Source organism: Rhipicephalus sanguineus, chromosome 9, assembly GCF_013339695.2.
Source record: "Rhipicephalus sanguineus isolate Rsan-2018 chromosome 9, BIME_Rsan_1.4, whole genome shotgun sequence".
Classification (NCBI taxonomy): domain Eukaryota; kingdom Metazoa; phylum Arthropoda; class Arachnida; order Ixodida; family Ixodidae; genus Rhipicephalus; species Rhipicephalus sanguineus.
In genome coordinates, this window is record NC_051184.2 from 34,256,809 (window position 1) to 34,275,758 (window position 18,950).

Here is an 18,950-nt window from a genome sequence, read left to right on the forward strand (position 1 = left end):
TTGACCCTAGTGTCCACGTAGATGAGGTGAATTCACCACGCGCACTCTTCCAGGCACCACAATGCACCACGCACGTACGCACGCACACACCACGTCACCGCACATAGCAGCGCTTTCGCCAAGCGCGGCCCTAGTTCGCCGTTCAAGGCCACTGCGCTTCCCTTTTCGTGGTGTCATGTCGCCAACCGCGCGCGCGTCGCGTGGGAAGGCGCGAAGCGTCCTTCGTTCCTCTCCCCCCGCAAAGCAACCAGTATTCACGAATGCTTCCGCAGGCACAAGAAATAAACACGGAAAGAAAGTAAAAGAAAACAGAATGACACTCAATATGCGGCAAAACACAACCGAAAAACGTATTAAATACACAAGGATTCAATAAAACAGAAAAAAAAACACTAGCAGCAAACTGGGCGGGCCGACTTCTTTACGAGCACTGGCCGTAAAGAAGCTAGCATACTGAGGCTAGAAAGTAACTGAGGGCCTTCGGTTGCGGAAAACAGAGTCCGCCGTCCGCGCGAAATCACAAAGGTGACCGCTTCCTCAGATTATACGGATGCGTGGTCCGAATGCGGTCCGCCGCACCGGGTGTGCCCCGTTGCTTGCGCGAGGTGCCACAGGGCGTTGGCGCAAGCTCGTCAGACCGTGATGCAAAGGCTTTCAGGTCTGCGATATGGGCACGGCTGAGTTTTCCGAAATGGGATCTTTCAGCAAGTACGCGAGTGGAGTCCAAGCTTTCTCCACTCGGTACGGACCAAGCCACTTAGGAGCGAGCGAGGCTGAGAACCCCTTACTCGCGTCGCTAAGGGCGTGGTTGCGCTTCAGGACAAGATCGCCCACCTCAAATGCTAGGTCGCGATGCTTGCGGTCATATTGGGCCTTCTGCTGAGCCCTAGACGACGCCAAACTTTGCCTCGCTTTACAGAAAGCTCGACAAAGCCGGTCCCGAAGCTGTGACGCGTACGCCGAACATCTGGCTGCGTCTCCTCGTCCCCGAGCTGGCATTGAATGACACTGGTCACCGGATTTGCCACTCCCTTCCAAATTTAAGAAGGCGGGCGAGAAACCAGTCGAGCGACTCTCGGATGTTCGAATGGCGAACGCGAGCTCGCTCAAATGGTCTTGCCCAGTCCTTTGACTTTCGGCAAAGGCCGCCAACATCGGTTTGAGCGTACGATTGACGCGCTCCGTCAAATTGGACTGGGGATGGTAGGGTGAAGTGGTGCAGTGATCAATTCCAAGGGAACGGCACGTGACACCAAACACCCGAGCGGTGAAATACGAAGCGTTGTCAGTGATGAGCCTTTCCGGAAAGCCGAACCGGCAAAACACTTCCTGCAGCTTCTCGAGCACCGCTCGCGCTGTCACCTTCCGAAGAGGGAACAATTCCACCCACTTCGAAAAGTGATCCACGACTACCATGAGGTGAATGAACCCCTGCTTACTTCTGGGAAAAGGTCCATTAGATCGCAGGTGGCCACTTGCCACGGACGCTCACTGACAATCGGTTTCATCAGACCAGGTGGCTTGCCACCCCTAGACTTCACCGTTGACAGACGTGGCAGGAACGGCAATAGCGATAAACGTCACGCTTCATGCCGGGCCAGGTCACCGTCTTGCTCAGTTTTGCGAAAACTTTGGAGCCACTCAGGTGACCGGCCATGGGTTCGTCGTGAGAGGATCGCAACAGGGCGACTCTCAGACTTTTGGCATAACCACCTTAAACGGATCGATAGACTCGTCATCGTGGCTACGTATTTCAGCAGGAGCCCGTCATGGTCCAGCAAATATGAATCCGCGCGGGGACTCAGCGACACACGCTGGTTCCAGCCCCCCTTCCGCGCCCGCTGCAGGGCAAGCAGCGTAACGGCGCTCCGTCTCCCTGAGACCGTCGCAAATTCGCGACAAAACGGATCACTTTGCTGAGCCTTCAGGAGCTCTTGTCTGCTGAAAGCGATGCCCATTCTCCCAAAGGGGAACCTGGTATCGCGCCCGCTCAGGACCGCAGCAACCGCCGCTTGCGTCGGCGTCACGGGTTCGCTCTCGGCATCGTGGCCTTCGGAAAGCTCACCCGCTGGCCGGCGTCGCGGTGCGCTGTTTGCCTGGATAGCAGCCAAGGTTCGTCCGAATGCGGACTCGCCCTTTTCGCCGAACGGCGGCGAAGCCGCTGTTTCGCCCCCACCGCTTGCTTGTGCAAGGCACCGCTAGCGGCTGTCGCACCGGAATCAAGGTTCTCGGCAGACAATGGGGCACGAGATAGCGCGTCAGCTACCACGTTGGTAACTCCCCTTTCGATACTGCACTGCAAAGTCATAGTGCTGTATCAGGAGAGCCCAGCGCGCCAGCCTGCCCGCAGGCTCACGGAGCCGCATCAGCCAGCTGAGCGCACTGTGATCCGTTTGCACCACGAATTTCGTCCCATCAAGGTAGACGTCAAAATTTCCGCAGTGCAAACACGATGGCGAGGCACTCCTTTTCGGTAACGGAATAATTTTTCTCCGCGGGTACCAAGGAGCGGCTGGCAAAGGCCAACGGCTGCAACACGCCATCGTATTCCTGTAGGAGAACGGCTCCTAATCCCAGATCGCTCGCATCAGTCTGAACAACGAACGGTCTGGTCAGGTCGGGGGAGTCTGAGCTGCGCTGTCTCCGCAATGGCGCTAGACAGTCGGCAAAACGCCTCTTGCTGCTCAGGTCCCCATCGCCAAACAACAGACTTACCCAAGAGCTTGGTCAAGGGCGCCTGCAGTCGGGCACAGGACGGAATGAAGGAACGGTAAAAGTTAACCATTCCCAAAAAGCGGCGAAGGCCACGTACGTCCTTGGGCACGGGGAAATCGAGGATTGCTCGAAGTTTCTCCCGATCCGGCTCAATGGAGCCTTCGCCCAGCGTAAACCCGAGTAACTGAATACGGGTCTGCGCTAATTGGCTTTCGCGGGATTTAACGTCATCCCGGCAGCCCGCCACCCTCTCGAGCACATCGGCAACATGGGCCAAGTGCTCTTCGAAGGTTCGTGAATAAATCACGATGTCGTCGAGGTAGCACAAGCAGTATGACCACTTTGCTTCCCCGAGGACGCGGTCCATGAGTCTTTGAAACGTCGCAGGAGCATTGCAAAGACCAAAGGGCATACGAGTGAACTCAAACAACCCTCTGTGGGACGTGAAAGCCGTTTTGCACTGGTCACGCTCACCCATCCGGACCTGTAGGTAACCTTTCGAGGCGTCAAGCGTGGTAAAGTACCGTGCATCGGCCCAGGTTTCCTACGATGGAGCTTATCGTAGGGAGCGGATAGGCATCCTTACGAGTCACTCCGTTTAGACGGCGATAGTCGACGCACAGGCGATGACTGCCATCTTTCTTAGGCACCAACACAATTGGAGACGCCCAGGAGCTAGACGAACGGCGAATAATGCCTGCCGAAAGCATGTCGTCTAGCAAGCCGTCGATAATCTGCCTTTTGGCGAGACTGACGGGCCTGGGGTTACACTTCAAAGGAAGCGCGTCGCCAGTTTCGATCACGTGGCTGACAAAATCGGTACAGCCGGTTGATCGGTGAAGAGCTCATCGTACTGCCGTAAAGTGCCGACAGACGAGCCTTCTGTGTATCATCCAAATGAGTCGCACAGGCGATCAAAGGATGTGGTGCCTCTTCGTGTCGTGTCGGTCGATCCAAAAGGGGGTTTCGAGCCGACGAGCGCGTACTGCCGGAGTATGACCCCGAAGTTTGCGCACGACACGGTTCGTGCCGAGCCTCTCGTTCCCAAAGGGGACTGTGAGAGGGGGAATGCGTTGAGCAGGGGTATGACCCGAACTCTCCGCGTGGCACGGTTCCGACGTTTCTGCGGCAAAGGCAACAGTAAGCGCCGGCGGGCTGATGAACGGCTTGAGTTGGGAAAAGGGCCCCATCACGATAGCCGCCATTCGCAATGTCCACAACGATCCCGGTCTCAAAAGAAAGTCCCGACCGAGAATCACAGGAACATTGAGCCCTGGGAGATGAACAAAACGCGCGCGTCTCATTCGATCTCCCCATCTGACAGTCAACCTTGCGGCGCCAGCCGAATGGGCCACGCCTGTCGCAAGAGTGAATGTCGTTCGGCAGTCCCGCAAGCGCACCGAATGCTTCTGCAAGTGGGACAATACCTGTTCGCCAACAACGAAGCGCTAGCGCCCGTGTCCAGCAACGCCGAAATTCACGGCCGGCAATAATGACCGGAATGAACGGTGCGTGCGTACCAGCAAGACAGCTTGCCCTGTACGCAGAGGGGATAAGCAAGGTTGGGCCGCCCGTGCCTTCACGAACGACCCGCAAATCCGTTTCCCCTGCCTCACAGGAGGCCTAGATACGGTGCACTCCCTTGCTATGTGCCCTCTTTCACGGCAGCGAAAACAGCGCACTTCCATCTCGGTCTCGTTCACGAGACGGAGCAGCCTCGAGCTGCTGTGATCGGCTCGCCACGTTATCACAGGATACGTATCGACGAGCGTCACCCACACTGCGTTGGGTCGGATGGCGTCCCTTCGTGTGGGTTTCAGGTGGTGCAGCACAGGCTGCCCGCCTTTCGTGCGTGTAGGGATCAAGAGCGCGAGCGCTCAACTCCCACGCGCAGCCATTGGCAGCCGCAAAGGCAGCGCCGTGGGGCTGCTGTGGGGCACGGCCCCTCGCCATGCGCAGCGCGGCTCAAGCGCCTCGCTGGCTGGCGGCGGCGGGCGATAGGCACGCGCGGCGAGAAGGTCGCCTTGTATGCGCTTTGCCTCGGCGGCCAGCTCCTCCAAATCGCGGAAGCGACCGCCGCGCAGGTACGCCGAAAAGGTCGGATGTGCCTGCCGAATCACCCGTTCGACGCGTTCCTCGTTCGAGGCCCTGGGCTCAGCGATAGAAAAAAGGTCGTCCATCGCGCGTACGTACTCCTGAAGCGACTCATCAGGAGCTTGTGTACGGAGCTCGAGCTCTCGCCGCATCCTACTTTCGTAGTCAGCGGGTAGGAATTCGCGCAGAAAGGCCGCGCGGAACTCCTCGAGGGTTGCTGCTCGGTAACCGGAAAGCCGATACCACCTCGCCGCCGTATCAGTCAGTGCAGCCGGACAACGCGCCCGAGCACCTCCTGATCGTCCAAACCCATTGCTCTCTGATAACGTGACAGAGAGTCAAGGTAGTCTCGGGCGCTGAGCAAATCCCCGTATCCGCTGTATGTTGGCACAGGCAACATAACAGCGGGGTGGGCGCGTTTCGGAACGGCCGAAAGCGTTTGGACAGCTCCCGAGAGCGCTTGGATCATCTCGACGGCGTTTTGCAGCAGCGTCTGCGTCGCACCTGCTTCACAGGAAGCCGTTGGTGCGTTAGCGGCGCGGTCGAGCGAAGGTGAACAGCCTCCCAGCTCGATCAGTGGTGCGGTTTCAAAAGGACCACCGCCCTGCGCGCCATTCCCAGAGCAAAAGAGGCTCCTAGAGGGATTTACCTGCTGTCGAACATAATTGCCACTTGGGGCGGCTACCGTCGACAATACAGGCGCCTGCTCACCGTGCGGTCGAAACTGTCGGTTGCACGGCTGACGGCGGGCAAAAGTCGGCACAGGCCAGAGCCTGCGCCCCGTCAATTCCACAGGGAACGGACTGAAAGCACTGTGCCGTCGAACTGCCACGCATTTCGAAGGGTACTGCAGCAGTCGAAGGCGCCTGAGCGCACCGTTCGGGTAGGGCAAAGGGCCCAGTCCGCAACGACGCACCATCTCCAAAGGGAGCTGGCAGGCGCTTTGTGTCGTCCCCACAGGGGGTTGCGACACGTATGGGTGCACAAAGGTGCCCCTCGACAGAGGCACTGGCCTCCTTCTCGTGCAACGCGGCATCCGCCAGAAAAGTCAACGGACAAAAATCCCGCGAAGCAGACATGTTGCGGCGAGCCCGAGACGCACAGGCGTACTGACTCGCTAAGAGCAGCCAAAAGCTTAATGAGCTTTTGATACCGCGTTGGGCGCCAGTGTAGTGTGCACGTATCTCACAGGAGTACGGCCACTAGCGTGGGTTCGGACTTAGCGAGCCACAGGGCCGCGTCTGCCGTCGCCTCGCGTGAACTAGCGCGCCGCTGCACACGTACGTTCAAGCGCTAACAGGCGCCGAGCGTAACGCGGCAAGTACACAGTACTGCTCTCGAAATCCGCAACACTTTATTGCCTGCGGCAACCACAAAACGCAGTACAACGCCCGCTCCCAAAGGCGGCGGGAGAAGCAAAACAGGCTTAACCACGCCACGGGCGAAAGTACAACACAAAGGGTGCCGCTAGCACGTCTCCGCGGGCAAAAGGGCTCACGGCGACACGCCGCTGAGAGAAACGTTCCCTCGCGACTATGCTGCGTGCTCTCACGATCAGCGACCAAAACAGGGCCCGATCGCTCGAGCAAGGGCAAACTCCGCTCGCGTTGGCTTCGATAGATACGGTTTCGGCGTAGTAAGACCACGCGCGAATGCACCGCACCGCTCTTCAGCCTAGCGTTCGGAAAAGGACAACGTAAGGTAAGCGCTCGCCGCTGGCGCAAGGCACCGTTGGCGAACTCCGTCCGAGCGAGCCCAAACAAAGGAGCCGACGGACAGGAAAGAAAAGACGTGCTCACCTTACGAGGTCCAGAGAGAGTCTGACTCCCCCGCCGCGCGCAACGGCTCGCGAGACGCGAGCACGCGAGACTCGAACGTGGCGCCACCGTCGCGATCCGGCGCCGGGGTGAGGGGGTTAACGTCACCCCCGCTCACCCAGCGCCGTAGGACGGCGGAGGAGGGGAGCGACATGATCGGACATGAGGATGGCAGAAATAGGCGAAAAACCCGCGCAATGGCGACGGCCTAGCCTCAATCCCCACAGTGTAAAGCCGCAGCACAATTATTGACTGCCCTAGAGACAGAGATGTGAAAGAGATGGAACGTTAACCAGAAACAATATGCAGCTTGCTAACCTGCGATTAGAAACGGAAGGGGTGGCGAGAGAGACTAGAAATATGAGAAGGAAAGAGATTGATGGAAACAATGCGCATGCGTACAATCACCGCTTTTCGCAGCACATGCAGTGTGCCATCTGTAAGAGCGCTACAGTACTTGATGCGGAAATTCGAAGCTCGCAAGTCTAGGTTACGGCAAATTCAAGCGCTAGGATTGGGCCATTACTCAGCGCGTAAGCGCAGATGTTGTGCGACATTTTTTCAGCGGGGCCCTGCGATTCGAGACCATGGAAAAGTGTAGTACATAATAACCACGACGCACTGCAGACTTGTGGCATATGCGTCGCCTTCACGAAAGAGTTTATTTGCGATACATATCTTTATTACCAATATTTCCACCCGTCGCCATGGAAATGTGCGGCTCCGCGATCATGGGCATATAGACGGCCACTGTGCATAGCGAACGATAAGAAATGAACGCGCGCTATAAATAAAACGAATCGCCAATAAACTAATGCGACCGCTGCATTACTTGCGATAAGGAGCGATATGACGTCATTTCATCGCGGCGCCAGTACAGAAGCGGTCTGTCGCTGCTGATTCCGAGATGTAGGCGTCGGGCCGATAGGAGGGAAGAACACGTTCAGTAATTCGCAGGCACAGTGCGATATACGTGCTTTGCCGTTCCGGAGTCATCGAACTGTAATAGTAATAACTGTTCGGGTTTAGCGTCCCAAAACCACGATATGATCATGAGGGACGCCGCGTGGAGGGCTCCGAAAATTTCGACCCCCTGGGGTCTTTAACGTGCACCTAAATCTAAGTACACGGGCCTCTAGCATTTTCGACTCCACGCTAAATGCGGCCGCCACGGCCGGGATTCGATCCCGCGACCTTCGGGCCAGCAGTCGAGCCTCATAAGCACTAGACCACCGTCGCGGGTCAACCTCCCGCTATGCGCGAGCACAGTGCGTTCACAGTAACTGTGCGTTTGTTACTTTTTTTCACCAAATTTTACTTTTTTCTTATAAATTTCATGACCAGCGGCCTCCACAAAGTGTAGCCTACCGGTACATCTTCAGTAACCTTCCTGCCTTTCTTGCATAGATTATCTCTCTCTCCTACACATTTGTGCAGGTCATGTACTCACAATGCCATATCATCAACGGGGAGGTGGAGAAGTCTACTGTCTACCTAAACGTACTTATTGTTAATGACAGTCAGTAGAGCAGTGAGCAGTCAATCGTGCGCCCTTCACCCCAATCAATTACTCAAAACACCACTGTCTGCAGTCACGTGCAAAGTGGCCCGGCAACGTGTTTTCCTCGGAATCTCGGTCAGGAACGGCTGAGTGTCGAAAAAACGACGAAAGATAAATGAGTGGGATATCGCACAAGCAATGCATAAATGCATGAGTTTACTTGCTGAAAGTTGCGTCCGGTTGCGCCAGAAGCTTGCTTTCTTTCAATGGAGGCCTCTCATTTCCTCTTCGCCTCTAAACGCCAAGCGTGAAAGGCATTTCTGTTCTAACACAGAGGCCCCACTGTGTTCGGACCCAGACGTGTAGCTAGACCTCGATCCCGAGAGGAGATCGCATATCCTCCGCTGCACGCGATACCATCGCGGATGACAGAAACCACACGCGCGCTGTTTGCGCTACGAACCGTTTTGTGTATCGTCAGCGAGCGCATCTCAGTCATTAGAGAGCTCTAAGCTACGATGTACACAAGCGTTGGGCCACGCATACTTCGTTCGTAGACCTCACAACGTTCATTACAATGCCCGGCGGATTGTGCATCCCCCAACGCTTGGTGCACCCGAACATAAAACTTTCTTTGAAGATCCCTTAGCTGACGTGCAAGCGCAGATAGCAGCGTCGAAAAGATGTGAACTCATTAAGAAGAAAACGTTGACAGCAAGAGATCGCGAGATATGTGCCGGTGTCGTAGACAGCGAGCAGTGAGCTAGTTAACCACACATCAGCTTTTGTAGATCAGTAGCCAGGGGGGCACACCTCCCCCCCCCCCCCCCCCCCCCCGAATTTTTTTCTTGCCATGGCACACAGAGCACAAAATGACACTCGCCCACATCTGCCTGCTCAAGGTGGTGCTCAAGCTGCTCAGATCAAGGTGGTGACCCCCCCCCCCCCCCGAACAACATTTCTGCCTACACCCTTGATCAGTAGCATCGATTTCGATGGCTGCGATGTGAAGGTGCAAACGATTACTCGCGTAAGTGACGCTGTCTCGCCCTTTCTTCCTTTTTTTTTCTTTGTGAATGAAAAAAAAAATGCTTTAGCATGTGCAACTGGTGCAAGAAAATATAAATTGAGCGACGTAATAGATCGTGCGAATGAATCGAGGCGCACGTCCCACGGTGAGACACTCGGCGACAGTTCTCGACAGTGACAACAAATAAAAGAGTGGCCCGATGCACTCACTTTTTGCTGTCGCTGTTTGAAGTGTAGCCACGGTGAACACGAAGCACATCGTCAGCCACATTATGGCACCAGTCAGGCCGGTCCCGCGGTTGACGGTACACTCGGAGACTCTCGCCATGAAAACATCCACCACGGCTGTTTCTCACATGGGACGCGGCGTCGGCGGTTATGAGTCACACGCGCGCGCGACCACCAGTCGCCGGCGGCCGCAGCACACTTTTTTCACACGGTTCGAGCCCCGTTCACTGTCGGCAGCATCGCGGGGCCAACTCCAAGCATGCGACACGCAGTTTGAACACCGACGCGGACACTTTTCTCCGAACAAACTTCGAGAAAACCGCTTCTTCTCCGGACCAAAGCATCGCCAAATGAGTTCGCAGCTGCCGTCCGCGAGCGCTGCCGCGCGGCTACCTTCGCGCCTTTCTTTGGGCGCCGCGGGGCGGGGACGGACGCGCATGCGCGGAAGCGTGGTCTAATAACGGCGTCTAGCGGAGAAACCAGAAGCTCATAGACCTCCGAGTGAAGCGCCGAACTCTCGGAAGCCAACTGCTGTATTTTGCAGTGAATGTAGTCAGCCTCGCTGAGCGGCGCTAGTCGCCCTCACTGTTTCGGTTGGTTTCGTTTTCGTAATGCAGTTAGGAAGTGAGTTCAATAGGTGGCGCCACGTCATACGCAATGAGCTGCTCGTTTCGGCGGTAGCTGCTCGTCTCGGCGGTAACTTGCGTAAGCGCGCGATTTGAATGCTCAGTGAACAGCACAATTTTTAAAACTCAAGTCACTACCATTATGGATAGGATAGCTAAAGTAGCTGAGGACTTTTACAGAGATATATACAGTAGCGAGTACCACCAGGACGATAATGTATAAAGCAGTAGTAGGAATCGGACATCCTACAACAAGTAATGACAGGGGAAGTAAAGAAAGCCTTGGAGAGAACGCAATGAGGCCAAGCCGCTGCCTCTTCCACCTATTCAGTATTGACACCCGTATCTTCAAGCGTTTCATACGTGCTACTGTTGTTCACAAGACGGTGCAGGTAATAAAATGAAATGAGATTCAGTCGTTCATACTTTTCGATGCGCGTTGTCTTTTACTGTTACCAGGTGACATCAGATCTGTTGAAAGACGGTGGGCAGCCTGTGTTAGAAAAACTGGGCACACTGTATACGAAGTGTCTCTTGAACTCTCTTCACGATGAGCGTTCCAGGATCTTGGAAGAACATGCTAACATAATCTTAATTCATAAGAAAGGGGACGTCAAGGACTGGAAAAGTTACAGGCCGATCAGCTTACAGTTACAGGCCGCTTACAGGATCTTACAGGCCGCTTACAGGAAAAGTTACAGGATCAGCTTACAGTTACAGGCCGATCAGCTGTCCGTTGTCTACAAGCTATTTACAAAGATAATAGCTAATAGAATTAAGACCACCTTAGAATTCAATCAACCAAAGGACCAAGCAGGAGTTCGTACAGGCTTTTCGACAATAGACCATAATCACATTATCAATCAGATGGTGGAGAAAAGCGCGGAATATAGCCAACCCCTCTACATAGCCTTCATAGATTACGAGAAGGCATTTGATTCAGTGGAGATATCAGCAGTCATGCCGGCACTGCGGAATCAGGGCGTCGGCGAACCATATATAAAATTACTGAAAGAAATATACAGCGGCTCCACAGCCACCACAGTCCTCCATAAAGAAACCGACAAAATTCCAATAAATTGGGGTATAAGGCAGGGAGGCACAATCTTCCCAATGCTATTGACCGCGTGCTTAAAGGAGGTTTTCAGGGCCCTAGATTGGGAACAGTCAGGGATAAGAGTTAATGAAGAATACCTTAGTAACTTGCGATTCGCTGATGACATTGCATTGATGAGTAACTCAGGGGACAAATTGTAACTCATGATTATTAATTGGACAAGGAAAGTAGAACGGTATGTTTGAAAATTAATATTCAGAAAACTAAACTAATGTGTAACAGGCAGTTTGCCATAGGTAGCGAGACACTGGAAGTGGTAAAGGAATGCGTTTACTAAGGACAGGTAGTGACAGCGGAGCCGAACCATGAAACTGAAGCAACTAGAAGAGTAAGAAAAGTAAGATGGAGCACATTCGGCAGGCATTCTCAAATCATGAATGGTAGTTTACCACTATTCCCCAAGAGAAAGAATATATATAGTATAAAGCAGCTGCACCTTACCGGTACTTACCTACGGAGCAGAAACCTGAAGGCTTACAAAGAGGGTTCAACTGTGATTGAGGACTACGAAGCAAGCAATGGAAAAGAAAACGATAGGTGCAGGGGCGTAGCCAGAAATTTTTTTCGGGGGGGGGGGGGGGGGGGGGTTCAACCATACTTTATGTATGTTCGTGCGTGCGTTTGTATGTGGGCGTGCCTATATACGCAAGCAAAACTGAAAAATTTCGGGGGGGGGGGGTTGAACCCCCCAACCCCCCCCCTTGGCTACGCCCTTGGATAGGTGTTACCTTAAGACAAGAAGATAGCAGAGTGGGTCAGGAAACAAAACAGATGTTAAGGACATCTTAGTCGAAATCAAGAAGAAGAAATGGGCATGGACAGGGCATGTAGCGTGTAGACAAGATAACCGCTGGTCATTACGAGTAACAGACTGGATTCCAGGAGAAGGCAAACACTCAAGGGGAAGACAGAAAGTGAGGTGGGCAAATTGCATTAAGAAGTTTTGCGGGCATAGCGTGACCACAGAAAGCACAGGACCGGGTCGATTAGCGGTACATGCTGCATGGGAGAAGCCTTTGACCTGCAGTAGGTGCCGTCAAGCTGATGACGTATGTATGTATCGGCTTCAATTGAGCCAATTGTTGAAGGTTGGTCCGCGTGTTCTGTCCTCCCTATTCAGTATTGACAACCGTATCTTCAAGCGCTTCATACGTGTTACTATTGTTCACAGGCGTTCATATCTTTTCGATGGGCGTTAACTGTTACCAAGATGTATTTCGCCACGGGCTTGAGACTATAGTGAACTATAGGTTGTAGTTCACTGTACTCGAAAGACTTACGTGAGTGTTGAAGCCCCACAGTTAGCGCAACGAACTCGACGTTTTGTGTGTGTGTGTGTGTGTGTGTGTGTGTGTGTGTGTGTGTGTGTGTGTGTGTGTGTGTGTGTTGTGTGTGGTGTGTGTGTGTGTGTGTGTGTGTGTGTGTGTGTGTGTGTGTGTGTGTGTGTGTGTGTGTGTGTGTGTGTGTGTGTGTGTGTGTGTGTGTGTGTGTGTGTGTGTGTGTGTGTGTGTGTGTGTGTGTGTGTGTGTGTGTGTGTGTGTGTGTGTGTGTGTGTGTGTGTGTGTGTGTGTGTGTATTTTATAGCTCATGCGAAACGCGTCCCACTTTTCCCGAGCACGTGTGCCGACGTCTCAGTACGCGCATGGCCTTCGAGATCACAGCGCATCGCCCGTCGCACCAGCCGAACGTCGCGATCTCGAATGCCGTGCTAAACTTGAGGTCTCAGGCTCGTGTTCAGTTCGACCCAGTCGTTACTAGGATAAACAGCGCTTATCCTCATAACGTGGGTCTGCGTATCATTTCTTTAGATGTTTCCATACTGAGAGCAAGTCGAGGCGTAATGTACAGCAGTTCCTGCATACGCTAATTCCATGCCTTTCGCAAAGTGATTTCAGCAATCAAAGGAACTGCCGCGCACCTGTAGTGTCTTTGTAATTACCACCTATTAAATGTTCGTGTGAACGAAGGCGTACGCACACTGTGTCAAAGGAAACTTAAGGGATCTGATGGGCTTGGTTTTCAATGACTGTGCGCAATTATGCAAGCATGGAAAATGCGGGAAAATCGAAATTCAGCTTTCCTTTCTGTGAAAATACATTTGAAGAAGACAGAAATTTGCTATTGATTAAGAAAAAAGTTTTGGTAGAAAAAAAGTGAGAGAGAGTGAATTTCTTGCTTCCTGTGGAAGCGAACCTCCCGTGCACGACGCATCCAATGGTCTCCATCAATCCAGCTGCTGCAATTGCGGTCAGTCCGTCTCTTTCATAAGTACTACTCTAAACATAGCCCAAATGTTGGTCAATAGGGAACCCGAGCTCAAGTTTGCGGTGCGACGACAGCGCCGCGCCAGCCGCGCTGCGGCTCTGTCGGAAAGCTCTGAACCTTAGGCGCGGCCAACTCAGCCCCTTTCACGGTAGCGGTAGCGCACGTGCGCACGCGTTCTTCTCTCGGTGCGGGTAACGTGGGGGACCGTCAGCTGGGTACCGTAGGTACGTTGAACCGAGATGCTTGCTGTGCGAAGCTGCGCATTTCCGCGATGGCAGAAGCGACCCCGCGGAAGCGCAAGCGTGGTCCGAAGTATTGCGGTTTAGTGGCCAGCCACAACAGTGCGGACAACACCAAGGCACACGATTCACGTGTTAAACTGTATCGGTTCCCGGGCGTCTCACACGAGAAATAAAGGCGGCAAGCGTGGATAGCTGACAGCGCTGTCTCGCCTTCTATTTTGGCTGTCTGAGTTCATCGCTTTCATTCGTTCCGATTACCTGAATCGGTAAGTAACGCGGCGCATGCACCCAGTGACTACAGTAACGATTACTCGCTGTCTTCTCGCATTGTTAAAGTCCAGTTACGGTTGTAGGTGAAGCAACTTTGTGTTTTGATTCCCCGTGCTCGTGAGACCTACCCGTCGTTGTTGAACGTTCACATTCTCGTTATACCGTTAGCGTTGCGCGGTTGGTTGAATTCAACTGAACTCGGCACATTGTCATAAGTTCGGCGCCTGCATTTCACGCGTCGGGAAGGATGCTTTATTACGCTGTAACGGACGTCTGTGCATTTTCAGCAAGCTTTGACATCGTTCTGCAGGTTTGCTTTGTTTTCGTCACTTTATTAGGGTGATATATATTTAAGCCGCTAAATATAACTGAAGTAACCACCTTCTGATTTTGTGCGATTTTCTAGCCGCGTTCACGCAACAGGTTTTATACGCCTGTCAAGTCGATATCATAAAAAGAGACTGCAAGCATGACGCGAGAGCCGAAAAAACGAGGCGAGCAGTTCATCTTGCTTCACAGTGGTTAAAGCTCAGCTAGCTGCCTCGCGTCTTAATAGGCGGGTGATTCTCCAGCGGCACGGAGGACTTGACTCTAACCTTCTCAGGAAGCAGTGCCATGGCCGTATAATATTTTTTTCGCACGCCGCAAACGTTTGTTCACGAAAGTACACGGCTGCTACTTTGAGCATGCCATATCAAAACATCAATCATATGATTCGTAGTCCACGCCGCAAAACATCGATAGCGTGTACGGCTTCATTTCGGAGTGCATGTGGACCATTATTCATCTTTAACATGACAGAATGAGACTTACCTCGAGGTATACGTCCTACACGGTGTAATCGCGACTTGGGAAATGCATTTCGCTTTGAGTCGGGCGTCGTTGTCGTCGATCGTCTGCTCTTCACCTTAACGTGATTGACGAGCCTTTCTCATTTTATCAAGTTCGCTTTTCAGAAGTGCCAGTCAAGCTTGAAAATCCTTTTGAAGCCGCACTGCAAGTGGTACATTGTGAGGCGCCGCAAGTGCACCGCGAGAGCTCTGCACGTGCACAGAAGCGCGCAGCAACGCGGTGGAGAGAAGGGAAAACGCGCACTGCTTACACCCCAGTTTCTCTTTTTCTGCCAGAGATGGCGCTGCCTGTCAAGAGCAGCAGCGCCGGTAAGCGTTGCTTGGGAAACCTATACCACTAAGCGCAATGGCGATCGACGTGTAACATACTTTGAAATTCAGGGCTCCCGCAGTAAGCGTTGGCGTATCCTGGTGAATGTGTATGTTCAGGAGGGTGGGGGGAATTGTGAGGTTTGAATAAACCCTCTGAAAGCTACATAGTGAGGATGACAAAGAGGCAAGAAGGTATGTGAGCGTACGTCATCACGAACACTTTTTCTTCTTTTCTTTCTTTGAACGCACCGCTTCACTTTCTGTGTGATCAAGAGCGCGGCGCAGGCGTGTGGCGGCACCCAATGGCAGCCACGGTAACTATGCAGCGCAAGAATGCTCAAATCAGCTAATGGCTGTGCGCTTCCCTCCGTTAGAGTGTACTGTAGCTCCGTTGACGTTGTCGGTCCTGTCGATTACGTAATTTGCCGAAAGAAGAGCGAGCGATTTCTATCCGTCTTCGAAGCGTAATCGTAAATGCTCCCGCCGCGTGCAGTGCTGTATCAGTTGACCCACATGTTCACAGGAGCCTCGACTACTGATCGGCAGCGTTTCGCGACTCTGTTGAAAAAAAAAAAAAGAAGCTTGTATCCGCTGTTTGCAAGCTTACTTCCGGCATCTAGCTACTCACTCCTTCCGGGTGTTAAGCTAGACTCGACGTGCACCTCACCGCGTAACAGTGATAAGATAAAATACTGGAATTCTCTGTCCCGTTTCTATATTATTATCTATATATGCTCATATTCCAAGCGAAGTGTATCGACCACATCCGCATCTTAAGGTCAAGAGCTCTGCCGGGAGCCGTTGTTTACCCAGCGATAGACGCAACGTTTAGTTTGAGAACGTGCCAAGCAACAAGACCGACGACAGCGGAACGTAGCCCTTCGTGCTGCACTTTGCCTTGTCAGCCACGAACAACATCATTTACATGGTCTGTATTCACCGTTCACAATGCGGCACTGCAATCTGCTATGCGCGACGCGACCATCTAGCCCTGCTAACTTTCCTACGCAACACTGTTTGGGCCTCCCGTTTATAGACATTCTTCGTTGTTCATAGTTTATTTTCTGTATGTCTTCGTCAATAGTTTACTTCCTATTTCCTTCCTCTTTCTGTCTTCCTATCTTCACGTCCTCTATTCGCTCCTTCCATAGGCGTGCGCACGGGGGGGGGGGGGGGGGGGGGCAGGGGGTGCGGCCGCCCCCTCTAATCACCTAAGAGGGGGGGGGGGGGGCGCGAAATCTGCCCCGCACATTGACTCTTCTAGTCACCTTAGAGGGGGGGGTGCAAAATCTGCCCCATACATTGACTTGGTAGGCTGGGGGGCGCTGCGATGAACCTTTGCCCCCCCCCCCCCCCCCCCCCCCCCCGGTGTGCAACCCTGCGCATGGCTCCTTCCGAAAAAGTAGGCAAGCGTTGTGCCACACTCGGTGCCACCCCACTCCTCAGTTTCTTTTGTGTTCTTGTATGCCCGTGCATGACGTCGATTAATAATAAGAATAATGATTGCTGCGCGGACTATGCGATCAAGTGGTGTCGGAGGTCAGAAAATTCATACCTTGACCGAGAAAGTTGGGGCGCCTTTCAGATTTCAAGGCTTCCGAAGCTGGGGCGCCTTTCACATTTCAAGGCTTCCAAGTCATAGCGGAATTATCAGTAGAAATAGGCCGATAACGCGGCCCGGATAGCTCTCGAAGACAGCACACGAGAACTGATGCCATCGTCACGCTCAGATATCACTAGAGTACGTTTTGAGTTAGAAAGATATATCATGCTTAGTGTGACGCACCATATAGGCGTAGTGAGAGTCCGTTCCTGGGGGGAAAGAGCCAGTTCTCCCCCCCCCCCTCCCTTTCCGAAATTTTTAGTCTGTACGTGCGTGAACATGCACATATGTATGGGTTGTGGGCAATGTAGCCCTAAAGTTCCTATGCGGTTGGCCGGTGAAAAGCTGCAGAGGGGGCGAGTGGTAAAATGACCGAGGCACATGACATGACCGATGAAATACTACGATCACATGTTTATTTCGTCAAGTATGCTACACATTAGAAGCATTTCGAACTTTTTTAGGTCTAGTAGGTCTAGTGAAGTAGGTCTAGCATAGGTCTAGTGAAGCGGAATTTCCCAAATGTGCCGAAGACCTTAAACGGCATTCTTTCAGACTGTACACCGAACCTCGAGCCTCTCTGGTAGCGAACTCTTGTCACGGTGTCCATATGCCTATATTTTTCAAGGCATCGCCGTCAGGCGACATCGCCGATTTCATCCACTGCTTTGTACTTGTTCTTTTCCACTACATGTCTGTAAAGCCCGACGAACGTGCACTCTGTACGAACGATGTGAGAACCATAGGAGTGGGCACTATAGGGGGCACGGGGGGGGGGGGGGGGACAAAGTCTGCCCCGTGGGTTTACTCAGTTATGGTCACGTAGGCATTTGACGATAATGGCGGCCCTTGATGCTGCATTCCAAGAACTGTTTAATTCCCATTCCTACTTCAGGAAAGCCAGAGACCAAAGGCAGGCCATTGTGATAAGCACGTCAACGCTTCATTTTCTTTTTTCATCCATTGTGAAGCATGTTGTCTTTTGGACTCGACCAACAGTTAGGGGGGGGGGGGCATTGCTTTTCTTAATGGGGAACCCTGTGCACGCCTATGGTGAGAACTGTACTCGCCTTTCGATTTTCGCCTACAGTCGACTTTCGCAAGGAAAGCCGACTGCACTATTTATACGGGACTTGTGGCAATGCTGGCACTGTGAGAGCAAACACTTACCCTGCTCAGGAGGCGTGATTCCCTGTGCTTCAGGCACGAGGTACACCGAAACTGTAAAGTGATCGGCACCAAGGAACGCTCGCTTTGGAACACTAACGGAAGCACTCCGCTGCCATATCAATCCACGTCAAGCCAACGCAGTGTCCGAGGGTACCAATAGAAATTAGCTGACGTTGGGCGACGCAACCCATTTCGTTTTCTGCAGGCTTATTTTACGGATGGGTTTCGGTGCCGCTAATTGGGCTGTTAACCTTGCCGCGTTGTACCTTGAACAACTAAACGAACAGTGCTACGGTGAACGTATACGCATGAAGGCGGCTGGGTTGGTGCATTCGACGATTCCTCACCTATCAGTTCACGTCACGAGGTACAAAGATAAGAAAACATTCGTTTAACATTACAGCTCAAGGTGGCGGCGTCCGTATGTCTTAGGCAAAACGTCTATATAAGCGAATGTTCACTATCAGTAAGGGGGGAGGGGGTTCGCAATGTCTGCCCCACACATTTACTCAGTCGGACCACGCTTATGACGACAATGGCGGCCGAAGGCCCCTGATGTTGCATTCAGTGAGTTGTTTACTTCCCGTCTTATACAGGAAAGCGAAGGACCAATCGCAGGCCATTGTGAGATGCACGTCATCACTTCATCTTAATTTTTTACATCAATTCTTCAAACGGGGGGTGGGGGGGGGGGGGGCTGAGATGAAGTTTGCCCGGGGGGTCGCCTGCGCACGCCTATGTACACTAGTACCAAACTTTCGTGTAATATTTTTTATATACACCATGAGGCCACCGCCGCTCCACTCCAGCGTTCAAGAGTGCCCGTGTGACACCGGTATTACTTCAGGCTGAAATATAGCATTGACTACAGTATTCAATGTGGTACTTCGTCAACAGCTTTTAAATAAGACTGATACATAAATATTAAGCAAGCTGTATGAGTTTGCATTATCATGAACGTCATGGCAGTGCACTGAAGTCATGACATGCCATGTAGTGGATTGACGACACTGTCGCTTCGGCGTCACTGGAGTTTTAAGCAAAAACGTCTTGATCCTTTGATCAATATAGCGTCGACAGTCCCGTAAATACATGGGCTGCATGCATCTA

General features: G+C 52.7%; 1 protein-coding gene across 1 annotated transcript in view; it reads right to left on the bottom strand.

The window, feature by feature from the left end:
- Positions 1-9,793, bottom strand: part of LOC119404945 (tyrosine-protein kinase transmembrane receptor Ror2) — a 336,120-nt gene extending 326,327 nt beyond the window's left edge. Inside the window, exon 1 of the mRNA XM_049419130.1 lies at positions 9,367-9,793. Coding sequence (XP_049275087.1) covers positions 9,367-9,484 — 118 coding nt within the window. The 5' untranslated portion in view covers positions 9,485-9,793. The remainder of the gene's footprint in view (positions 1-9,366) is intronic.
- Between the last annotated feature and the right edge of the window lie 9,157 nt (positions 9,794-18,950).